General features: G+C 42.2%; 1 protein-coding gene across 4 annotated transcripts; it reads left to right on the top strand.

The window, feature by feature from the left end:
• Nucleotides 1-2,132: 2,132 nt before the first annotated feature.
• Nucleotides 2,133-11,242, top strand: LOC116674649 (protein NLRC3-like). 4 transcript variants are annotated; one of them, XM_032507016.1, is made up of 11 exons: nt 2,133-2,247; nt 3,673-3,780; nt 4,283-4,393; nt 4,647-4,754; nt 5,260-5,338; nt 5,515-5,740; nt 5,877-7,680; nt 7,778-7,951; nt 8,225-8,398; nt 10,461-10,507; nt 10,631-11,242. In XM_032507016.1, the coding sequence occupies exons 1-11, from the start codon at nt 2,150-2,152 to the stop codon at nt 11,185-11,187; spliced, it is 3,486 nt and encodes a 1,161-aa protein (XP_032362907.1). In that variant the 5' UTR covers nt 2,133-2,149; the 3' UTR covers nt 11,188-11,242. The 4 variants fall into 4 exon arrangements, with proteins under 4 accessions (XP_032362907.1, XP_032362908.1, XP_032362909.1 ...); XM_032507017.1 differs by lacking the exon at nt 4,283-4,393; XM_032507018.1 differs by lacking the exons at nt 4,283-4,393; nt 4,647-4,754 and having other exon boundaries at nt 2,135-2,247; nt 3,667-3,780.
• Nucleotides 11,243-12,097: the final 855 nt, after the last annotated feature.

Below are 12,097 nucleotides of genomic sequence, written 5' to 3'. Positions count from 1 at the left end.
ATACTTCCCCCACAACAGCTCCTGTTTCTCATGTGGCCCATTGGGAAAATGAATTGCCCCCCCCCCTTTCCCTAGGACAACGTATGTAGGAGACTGGCTAAAGTAATTTACATACATCTGCTCATACGGGCTACTTAGGTGTGTAGAAGTCTTCCTCTGGTCCTTCACTCCGTCCTGTGTTGTGACCCAGATGTTACCTCCAGGTTAAACTGTTGGTAAGTAAAACTTTTCAGCTGATTTCTGATCTGTTAGTTTCATCAAACTGTAAAATGGGTTGAAGAGTTAAGTTTGGACAGAGTTAGGGTTAGGGGGGTTAGGGTTAGGGGTAAATGTAAATAAAAATCACACAGGGGGCAGTAAAATGTCGCCCGTGTGATTTAATATTTGATATGAGATTATTGTGTGACTGTGGAACTGAATCCAGATTCTCTCCCTCCCCCCACTTCCTCTCTCTCTCACTGGTCAACTTCGTGCTCTTTGCAATTCAGCAGTTTTTTAATTTTACTTTGTCTTGTTGTGACGCAGATGTTTCCCCCACGTTAAACATCTGGTAAGTTCCACTTTTCAGCTGATTTTTGATCTTTCATTAAACTGTAAAATGTGTTTTGTTGGAGCAGAGTTGAGCTTGGTTAGGGTTAACTGTAACAGTGATTAATCCTAACAGCTGTTCAGGACCACCAGCTGCTCTAACAACAGGAGCTAACCAATGCTAACCATGCTAACCATAATGGAGCTGTTTCCAAAATCAATATTTGAGAAATCAAAGGTAGCTCTGCTGGCAAAGTGAGTGTGAGGACTAGAAATGTATCTTCCCTATTATTTATATTCAGAACACACAACTCATGAAAGAATCTGAAGTTTCTAGTGTTTGTTCTGTACTGCAGTTAAAGTAGTAATACACACTGTCAAAGACTACTGCGTTAGTACAAGTTAAAGACCTACTGAGTTAAAAGTACACAAGTATTATGAGCTAAATGTATTTAGTGTGTCAAAGTAAAAGCTGTAGAAAGTCTAGATGTGTGATTCTTAGTATTAAAGTCTATGTAGTCATGAGAAATGGAGGGCACATTCCTTTTCTCTGTCAATGTAAAGGCCGACATTTAGTTAGTCGGTTCAAACTGGGAATTCCAAATAAAGGAATGTGTTTTGTGTCAACTTTACTCTCATTATAATATTGTGTGTGTGTGTGTACCCCATAGTCCAAGACACACAGGAAGCATGATCACCATATTAGTCCAGGAAAGTTCCACTATGCAGCATGAAGGCATGAAATGGGAAGGCTGGATCATGTGTGTGTGCTGGAGGAACATCTCCCGGGAGAGAGGAGGGAGAGGAGGAGATCCTTCAAGCTAGAGAGTAGGAAACATCAGGGAAATGGTCAGTTGGGGTACACATGTTGGACGGTGTACCCACGATGGTTTGTGTTATGTAACTTAAATGCTGAAACCATTTGTTCTGGCAAACGTAAATCCGATAAAAGGAGATGCAGGAATTATTAATGAATTGTGGAGTCAGATTTGACGGGCCTTAGGGTCTTTGATAGGCCTTAGGGTCTTTGACGGGCCTTAGGGCCTCTGACGGGCCTTAGGGCCTTTGACGGGCCTTTGATGGGCCTTTGGGTCTTTGATGGGCCGTATCAGATACAGTCATTAGTTCTTCCATTTCCTCTAAGCCCTAGACATTATGTAACAGCTTCTTGTTTTACAGAATCAGCTACATTCATCAGCTGTTCCACTTCCCCCTCAGCCCTAGATATTAGGATAAATAACAGCAACATCACACTGCTGCTTACAGCAGAGTTGATGTTGCTGATCTTTAGCTCATTAGATGGTCAGTTAGCTCCATCTAGTGGACAAATAGTAGAACTCCATCATCTGATGGGGGAGCTTACATCATCAGTGAAAAATGAAGGATGTGTCAGAACTTGTCAAATAACTTAGATCCATGATGCATTATATTTAAACCAAAGCCATCTTCCAACTACTGAGACCGACTTGGTTTGTGTGTGTCTGAAGGAAACATCAGCTGACTCACTGTTTTCTACAGCATCTGGTACATGTTAGAGAGGAATGAGGGACTAATGTGTCCTGTGATGAAAAGGTTGTCATAGTAACAGAGGTGATGTTTCCCAGCAGGTGTGGACTCTGCTATGAGTCAGTGTGAGGACTGTGAGGACAGAGAGGAGGGAGCCCCTCCCTCTAAAACCACTCTGTGTGGGGACCATGACAGCCAGACCAAAGCTCAGAGGTGAGATGATGATGGACTCTTCTCCATGTTAGAGCTCAGCACTCACATCACTCCTCCATCAGGATTCACTCTTAATATATACGTCTATAATATTAAATACTGATGTGAGTAGTCAACAAAGAGACGACTTATGAAAGACTCAGAACTTAAGCTCTTTAGTGTTTGACCCTCCTGTTGTTGTTAGGGGAGCGGAAGGTGGACCCAAATGCAGAGTAACAGAGAACTTAAGCAGGGTTTATTTCAAACAAGAGTTCATCCAAGCACAGGGAACAAACAAAATCCAAAAACCCACAATCCAAAAAACGGGGTGGGGGGGCGATGGCAAGGCAGGGAAGACTTCACAGGGAAAAACTCACGGAAAAGCGGGAACAGGCAGCAGGCACAGTCGGGCAGGAGGGCAGACGAACAAGACAAACATTTCACGCAGACTGGCAAAGCTGGCAGGACGATCTGACACAAAACAAGAGGAACACCGGGGTTAAATACAAGAGGTAACAAGGTAATGGGGAACAGGTGAGACACCAGGTGGATCACATTAGGGCGGGGCAGGACAATCAGACAAACAAAGTGAAGCTAGACAAGACAAGATAAGACAAGACAGGAAGCTGACTATCAAAAACAGGAAGCAGAACACACAGATACAGGGAAACATAAGACAGGATCCATAACACCAGACTAGGGAGAAAACCGAGACAAAAACACAGGGAAGGCCAAACGGGGAAAACAACCCCCAACAAAAACCCAAACCACAACAGTTGTCCTCGGGTCAAATCTGATCCAATTTAAAGTTTCTATATCAGAATTTTGTGTTTCTTTCAACCAACAAAATAACATGGATGGTTCTCTATGCTCTTCACAACTAAATGATCAGTTCACTACTTTCTTTGAATCTGAGTGTTTTATTCAATTTCACAGCATTTAAAGAAAAATTGTCGATTTAACGTTGAAAAACGTAAGAAAAAAGGTCAAAAACTTGTAAAAAAGTGACAAGCAAGGCACTATGATATTCAATAACCATCAGGAAAAGTGAGAAAATCTTAAAAACAAACGTCAAAAACCTTTGAAAAATGACAAAACATTGAAACATTTTGACCCAGAAAATCTAAAAGTTGCATCCTGGTCGACGGGGAAGACAACACGAGGGTTAACACCAGATTTTGGGAGCAAGTTTGTTTATTTGACTATTTTACTGTTATTATTTTGTCCTATCAGTTTATGATGTTGGAACTTGTTATTTTAACACGAACCTTCCACAGATGTTATTAGCCTCCTGCTATAATCTATATATATAATATATATAATAATCTTGTATTTTCACATAAATGTTCATGAATATGCTCTGTCCCTATTCTAAATTAATGAATCTCAAATCTCAGATTACATTGTGGTGAATAGTAACTCATCCACAATCTTTGTTTGTATCAGGATGCAGCAGCAGAAACCTGGACCTGGACCCAGCTGTGTGTCCATGAAGAGTGACTGGTCTATTGATCGTCTTATTAACTTTAAAGATGGACAATCTGTTGATGAAAGGTAAGAATTTCAAACTGAACTTTGTTATTACCTGACTCTCTCAGAGCTTCATAGTCGGGGTTTGGTGATGCCACATAATGTGGTTTTGATCTGATGCCCAGTGATACCAGGACCAGGACCACCAGCCAGCTCTGAACTGCCAAACACCTTTCTTACCACGGCTGAAAGTCTGTTTTCAGGAACATGAGTTGATTCATTGCAAAACATAATGTATACGATCATAATAAATCTTTGGGCTTTGGGAGGATATCAAGTCCAAGTGAAATCACAAGTCATTGTTGTTGAGGTTTTGATTTTGTGAACTTGAGTCTAAAGTCCTCAGACTCATGTTGAGTCAAAGTGACGTGAGCTTCTGCTTCAGAGTGCAGCACTAAGAGAAGTTACATGTTCACAACATGGTCTACTCTGAGACAGATCCATTCATAATATTCATCCTGACAACAACATCGATAAATGTAACTAGTTAAAAGTATTGTTGTCATCTTAAACTACTTTTCATTAGTCTGCAGCAAAGATATAAACCAGGACCTGGACCCAGCTGTGTGTCCATGAAGAGTGACCGGTCTATGGATTGTGTTATTGAGTTTAAAGATGGACAAGTTGCTGATGAAAGGTAAGAATATGAAAATGAACTTTCTTATTATCTGCCTCTCCTGAGAAGAAGAACCCAGACTTGGTCCAGAGCTCTGTAGTCTGTTGTAGGACTCAAGGATATAATGTGTCAGCAGTGACATCACAGCGTACACCTACTGTAAAATGAACTTTTTACTTTGTTAGTCAAGAGTCAACGACTGAGATGAGACGGCATCTTTCATCAGATTACATTTTGATTACAGTTACTGATCCACGGTCTTTGTTTGTATCAGGATGCCGCAGCAGAAACCTGGACCTGGACCCAGCTGTGTGTCCATGAAGAGTGACGGGTCTATGGGTCGTCCTATTACCTTTAAAGATGGACGAGCTGTTGATAAAAGGTAATAATTTATAATTTAACTTTGTTATTATGAGACTCTCTCTGAGCTTCATGGTCTGGGTTTGTAATCCTTTGAAAACTTGTCATTTTCAGCATGTAGCTCGCTAGCTTGAAACAAACAATAAAGGTGACTAACTAACAGCGAAGGTAAAGCATGTCGGCTCCAAACAAATCCTCAAACTGATGGTATATTCAACTGCACTTCTTTAAAAACTCTGAGAAACTGTCGTTGCATAGTACCATTCTGCTATTTAGTGGCTCATATTGTGACATTGCTGTCCCTGTTAAAAAAAGATTCTTCCTCTGATTTGGGAATATCCGTACAGTGATCCTCGATATGATGTCATTGATGCATTTGGTGATTTAGCCAATGACTCCGTCCATGTATGAGTCTAAACTATTGTCCTACGAGATGTGCTACCATTATACCCATAGTTGTCATTGTGTCATCATCAGGACTGTGCACAGATCATTAAATGTTCTTAAACTTGATGTTTTCTCTACAGAGTTCACCAGGAGAGCTCAGAGGGCCTCGGTGGTCAGTCTGACCTGCAGCAGCAAACAGACCTGGACTCCATATTTATGGTGTGTACATATTAAAAGAACATTTTCATTATTATCTACAGATTAAAAGTTGAACTACCATTCAGATCCCAATAGTCTCCATGCTGCTCTTTTCAAACCAGCAGGCCTTCAGACTGACAGATGAATCACATGTTGAGTTCTTTAAACTAAATGTTAATTTTATCATTCTGGTCCAGCTGCTGGAGGAGAACATCGTCACTTTTGTAAAGAACGAGCTCAAGAAGTTTCAGAAGGTTCTGAGTCCATATTACCCAGAATGCTTAGAGAGTCAGGGGAAGGATGAGGAGGTTTTGGAGGGTGAGGATGAAGAGCGGAAGACGAGCAGAGAAGCATTTCTGAAGATCACACTGCACTTCCTGAGGAGAATGAAGCAGGAGGAGCTGGCTGACCGTCTGCAGAGCAGTAAGAGGATTTTAACACATTTAAAAATGGGCCATCTACTATTGTCTGAAAAGATGCATTCAAATATATACTTATTATTTGAATGTTGAAATATGTTCTTTGACTTATTGATTTTTCTTGTTGTGTGTTCATTCAGGAAGTCCTTCTGGAGTTTGTCAGCGTAAACTCAAGACTAACCAGAAGATAAAGTTCCAGTGTGTGTTTGAGGGGATTGCTAAAGCAGGAAACCCAACCGTTCTGCATCAGATGTTCACAGAGATCTTCATCATGGAGGGAGGGGCTGCAGGGGTCAATGAAGAACATGAGGTCAGACAGATTGAAACAGCATCCAGGAAACCAGACAGACCAGAAACAATAATCAGATGTGAAGACATCTTTAAAGCCCCACCTGGAAGAGATGAACCAATCAGAAATGTGATGACAAAGGGAGTGGCTGGCATCGGGAAAACAGTCTTAACACAGAAGTTCACTCTGGACTGGGCTGAAGGCAAAGCCAACCAGGACATCCAGTTCATATTCCCATTCACCTTCAGAGAGCTGAATGTGCTGAAAGAGAGAAAGTTCAGCTTGGTAGAACTTGTTGATCACTTCTTTAGTGAAACCAAAGAAGCAGGAATCTGCAGGTTTGAAGAGGTCCAGGTTGTCTTCATCTTTGACGGTCTGGATGAGTGTCGACTTCCTCTGGACTTCCTCAACACTGAGATCCTGAGTGATGTTACAGATTCCACCTCAGTGGGTGTGCTGCTGACAAACCTCATCAGGGGGAATCTGGTTCACACTGCTCGCCTCTGGATAACCACACGACCTGCAGCAGCCAATCAGATTCCTGCTCAGTATGTTGACATGGTGACAGAGGTCAGAGGGTTCACTGACCCACAGAAGGAGGATTATTTCAGTAAGAGATACAGAGACAAGAAGCAGGCCAGCAAAATCATCTCCCACATCAAGACATCACGAAGCCTCCACATCATGTGCCACATTCCAGTCTTCTGCTGGATCACTGCTACAGTTCTGGAGGACGTGTTGAAGACCAGAGAAGGAGGAGAGCTGCCCAAGACCCTGACTGAGATGTACATCCATTTCCTGGTGGTTCAGTCTAAAGTGGCGAAGGTCAAGTTTGATGGAGGCGCTGAGACAGATCCAAGCTGGAGTCCAGAGAGCAGGAAGATGATTGAGTCTCTGGGAAAACTGGCTTTTGAGCAGCTGCAGAAAGGCAACCTGATCTTCTATGAATCAGACCTGACAGAGTGTGGCATCGATATCAGAGCAGCCTCAGTTGTCTCAGGAGTGTTCACACAGATCTTTAAAGAGGAGAGAGGACTGTACCAGGACAAGGTGTTCTGCTTCATCCATCTGAGTGTTCAGGAGTTTCTGGCTGCTCTTCATGTCCATCTGACCTTCACCAACTCTGGAGTCAACCTGCTGGCAGAAGAACAAACATCATTATGGCTGCCTAAAGTCTTCAGAGAAAAACCTAAACTAAAACATCTCCACCAGAGTGCTGTGGACAAGGCCTTACAGAGTCCAAATGGACACCTGGACTTGTTCCTCCGCTTCCTCCTGGGTCTTTCACATCAGACCAATCAGAATCTCTTGCGAGGTCTGCTGAAACAGACAGGAAGTATCTCTGAGACCAATCAGGGAACAGTGGAGTACATCAAGAAGAAGATGGATGAGGATCTTTCTGCAGAGAGAAGCATCAATCTGTTCCACTGTCTGAATGAACTGAATGATCGTTCTCTAGTGGAGCAGATCCAACAGTTCCTGAGTTCAGGACGTCTCTCCACAGATAAACTGTCTCCTGCTCAGTGGTCAGCTCTGGTCTTCATCTTACTGTCCTCAGAAGAAGATCTGGACGTGTTTGACCTGAAGAAATACTCTGCTTCAGAGGAGGCTCTTCTGAGGCTGCTGCCAGTGGTCAAAGCCTCCAAAAAAGCTCTGTAAGTACAGTGATAGTTGGACTCATAAATCATGACTTAAAGACTCCGATGTCTTTTAATCTTCTGCATTTCTTTTTCCTCATTACGGTCTCTCTAGGCTGAGTGGCTGTGACCTGTCAGAGATAAGTTGTGAGGCTCTGTCCTCAGTTCTCAGCTCTGAATCCTCTAGTCTAAGAGAGCTGGACTTGAGTAACAACAACCTGCAGGATTCAGGAGGGAAGTTGCTGTCAGCTGGACTTCAGAGTCCACACTGTAAACTGGAGACTCTCAGGTCAGGATTTATCAACCCATTCAACTGATGACCATTTAAAATATGACTAACTTTAGTTGATAAACAGCTGATGTGTTGCCTTATGTCTGTTGATACAAAACAGTGGCAGTAGTTTTGAGATTAAATTACATACTGCAGATGATTTTAAAGATTTATTATAAATCTGTTATAAAATGTACCTACATGAAATTACATGAAATACAAAATATGAAATTTAAACATGGCTCCACGTGTTGACAGAGGCTTCCTGTGTGTTGTTCTGTGTGTTTGCAGTCTGTCAGGCTGTCTGATCTCAGAGGAAGGCTGTTCTTCTCTGGTCTCAGCTCTGAGCTCCAACCCCTCCCATTTGAGAGAGCTGGACTTGAGCTACAATCATCCAGGAGACTCAGGAGTGAAGTTGCTGTCAGTGGGACTGAAGGATCCTCTCTGGAGACTGGACATTCTCAGGTACACACACTGATCAACATAAAGGAGATATAATTATAGGAAGTTTTAAAGGAGAAGATCTCCAGGAACTAAAATGCTAACTCCCTTTGTTAAGAGTTGATGTAGTTTGGACCAATATCTGTATGTTAAAGGAACTCTCCGTGGTTTTAAGAAACATCCTTTTCCCCTCTTTCCTGGGATCAAATCCGTTTCATCTCGACAGAGAGAGGTCCAGGATAGGGTTAGCCTAGCTTAGCACCAAGCAGTGTGCTTTCTCCGCTGTAAAAAGAGTCTGTAGATGAAGCATTAATCTCCTCATTAGGCAAACTAGTTTTTTTGAGGTTTAAAATGTCAGTGGCCCGTGCTGCATGGCTCATGTGATCGATCAGAGACGTACACTGACTTCTGGACCAATTATTTCTCTAAGTTCCTCTTGTGATGGGAGAGTACGAGTCAAAGGCTGAATCTCATTTCTCTGTCTTATCCCTACTCCTTACCCCTTCCCCTCGTTTTTGCCCGTTCACGCGGGACTTCGTGTCCCAATACCTATTACAACCGAGGGGTAAGGGGTGTATGGCCCTAGGAACCATAGACAGTGAAAGAAAAAATGTAGGGGGAACGCGAGCATACTTGAAAACGAGGGCTAGCGATATACATTGTGCAACAGGCAACAATGGCTGCCGCATCGACCAGAGAGGTAAATGTAAGTATTTTTAGCTTAAATAATTTATTTAAAAATTACGACAGTCTTGTTTTGTGGTTTATGTAGTCCTGTGCATATATACTTGCAACCATGTTCCTAACTGCAACTTTTTAAAAATCGCTAGCTTGCAATGCTAACGCTAATTGCTAACCGCTAACGTGTACGTTGATTTGCACAACAGTCCCGCATTTCTCTGCTTTGAATAGACTGTATACATTGCATAGATTGTGTATATATATATATATATATATATATATATATATATATATATATATTAATATTAACGGTTTATGATACATTGCTACATGCTTTACATACAGTATACCGTCCTGTATCAGCTTCAGACTGGTCTGGAATATCAGAACAGCTGTAGTTAATTTGTTTGTCTGTGGTCTTGTGTGTATTTTTTTAGTTTTACACATATGAGTGCCTTTTTATGTGTGTGACATGCAAGTTATGGTTAAAATATTTGATAATGGTTCTGTAACATAATAATTAATGTAACGATTTTGCCTGTTATGTTTAATTTATCAGCAATAAAGACAGATTTTTGTTAACAAAATGTTTTTGTGAACATCAATGACATTCAAAAGGGTGATAACTGAAACAGATATACACACCATGGTGTATATGTATGTATACATGATACATGTGTATATTGCAAACAGACCTAAGTACTACACAGATAAGAACATCTGCCTCTGCACCACCAAAGTGAACATAAAATAACTGTAAAACATATAAATATATAAATGCATATGTCACTGTTGTCCAAACCCACACAGTCGACAGACAGAGACGCCATCTTGGAAGTTTGTGATCAATACTGTATGGTGATGTAACCAAGTGGTGTCCCATTTCATAGGAGTATGTTTCACCTCTACCCTATACCCCTTGGTTTCAAGGGCCAAGGGGTAGGGTTAAGGGGTAAGTGGTAAGACAGAGAAATGGGATTCAGCCTAAGTTCAAAAGGTCTCGCTAAATCCTCTTTTCTAGTCCCTGTGGTGCAAAAACAATATATGTGTGTGTGAGAGTGATGTAATGTTGATGTTTCTAATCACGTTATTCCACACAGTAATGTCCTGGGGTCAGGGAAGGTTATTCAAAGGTGATGTCATGGCTGTAGGATAGTACTGACGGTCAGGTGTAAAATACACAGGCCGCCACAGCCTCAGATAACCTGCTGGTTAATATGGAAGCTGCTATTACTAACTCCCTTTAGAGTCCAGCTGTTTCTCCAGTTGTTAAGTCAGGGCCCCGTCATCAGATCCCAGGGAAGAAGTTCCCAGACTTGCTTTAGAGTCCTGCTGTTTCTGTGTGAGAGGAGTAAGCCCCCCCCCCCCCCCCCCCCCCCCCCCCCCCCCCCCCCCCCCCCTTCAGGGTGGAGCCTGCTGGAGTCAGATGGTTGACACCAGGTCTGAGGAAGTGTAAGTCTGTTTTACATTTCATTCATTGAACTGTGACATCCCTCATTCAACCCTGTGATGTCATCACCAAAGAGCTGATTGGTTTATAACTGCAGCTGTGTTGTGTCTCGTTCTCTCCATCAGATTCCTGTGAACTCACAGTCGACACAAACACGGTGAACAGAGAACTCAAACTGTCTGACAACAACAGGAAGGTGACATTAGTGGAGGAGGATCAGCCATATCCTGGTCATCCAGAGAGGTTTGAGTCCTGGTATCCTCAGCTGCTGTGTAGAGATGGTCTGACTGGTCGCTGTTACTGGGAGGTCCAGACGAGAGGAGATGTTGAGATATCAGTGAGTTACAGAGGAATCAGGAGGATAGGAGACAGTAGAGACTGTTGGTTTGGACGTAATGATCAGTCCTGGAGTCTGATCTGCTCTAATTATCGTTACTATGTCAGTCACAATAACAGAGTAACCTCCATCTCCTCCCCTCGTGTCTCTGAGAGAGTTGCAGTGTATGTGGACTGTCCTGCTGGCTCTCTGTCCTTCTACACAGTCTCCTCTGTCTCACTGATCCACCTCCACACCTTCTACACCACATTCACTCAGCCTCTCTATCCTGGGTTTGGGATCAGGTCTCCTGGTTCCTCAGTGTCTCTGTGTCCTGTGGAGGACGGAGAGTCTGCTCCTGTCTAAGGACCAGACAGTTGAGTCAGATCAGGATCATCAACATTCAGATTATTAAATACAATCACAGTGTCTGATGTAGACACACAGACAAACAGACAATTGTGTATATGCATAAATCAAAAAGAAAGTTGATGTGTATATGCATTATTAAAAAGAAAGTTAATGTGTGTATGCATTAATTAAAAAGAAAGTTGATATATGCATTAATCTAAAAGAAAGTTGATGTGTATATGCATAAATAAAAAAGAAAGTTGATGTGTATGTGCATTAATCTCTGGCATTCACCTCCGACCACATTCTCTCAATCATATGGTTCTCTGCAGGTTTTTAAGGATAGTGTAAGTCTGCCAGCTCTCATTAGAAATCCAATTGTGAGAAACCTGGATTAATTTTTAACAAAACATTTACTTCACCCTTGTAGAAGGAGTCTGAAGGTAAGGCTGCCTTTGAGTATTGTGTCTGTATTCTGCCATCTTTTCCTGTATGAATAATGCCAGATAAAACTTTTCCCCCACAGTCAACTCTGACCTGATCCCAGAGTCCATAGGAAAGTACAGCAGGTCTGAGGACAAATCACAGACAAACATGAAATATAACCTTTACACATAAACAGCATTAGTCTAAGCCATTAATCCCTAAAGTGCAAATTAAAAGTCCAAAGCTTTTAATTTTTTTTCTACTTACACACACACACACACACACACACACACACACACACACACACACAAGGTGGTGTGACATTATGGGCTTTTTTTTCATACTTGTTTTTAGCTTTGCAGAGGCGCATTCATGATCCCTAATACCTTTCTAAACCACTTACCCTGGTCCCTGACCCCTTCCCCAGAACTGGTAGCTCCTTTCCTCGGTGGAGCAGGTCGGGCCCTCTGCTCTGGCTGACTGGAGGTCAGCGGATTCA

The sequence above is a fragment of the Etheostoma spectabile genome, unplaced genomic scaffold (genome assembly GCF_008692095.1).
Source record: "Etheostoma spectabile isolate EspeVRDwgs_2016 unplaced genomic scaffold, UIUC_Espe_1.0 scaffold00000963, whole genome shotgun sequence".
NCBI classification, from domain to species: domain Eukaryota; kingdom Metazoa; phylum Chordata; class Actinopteri; order Perciformes; family Percidae; genus Etheostoma; species Etheostoma spectabile.
Note: the sequence above shows the minus strand (reverse complement) of the source record. Positions and strands in the feature narration are given on the sequence as shown.

Coding starts and splice junctions, on each gene's coding strand:
- LOC116674649 (XM_032507016.1), top strand. CDS start 2,150: ATGAGTCAGTGTGAGGACTGTGAGGACAGAGAGGAGGGAGCCCCTCCC. Junction 2,248..3,672: donor AGCCAGACCAAAGCTCAGAG/GTGAGATGATGA, acceptor TGTTTGTATCAG/GATGCAGCAGCAGAAACCTG. Junction 7,681..7,777: donor AAAGCCTCCAAAAAAGCTCT/GTAAGTACAGTG, acceptor CGGTCTCTCTAG/GCTGAGTGGCTGTGACCTGT.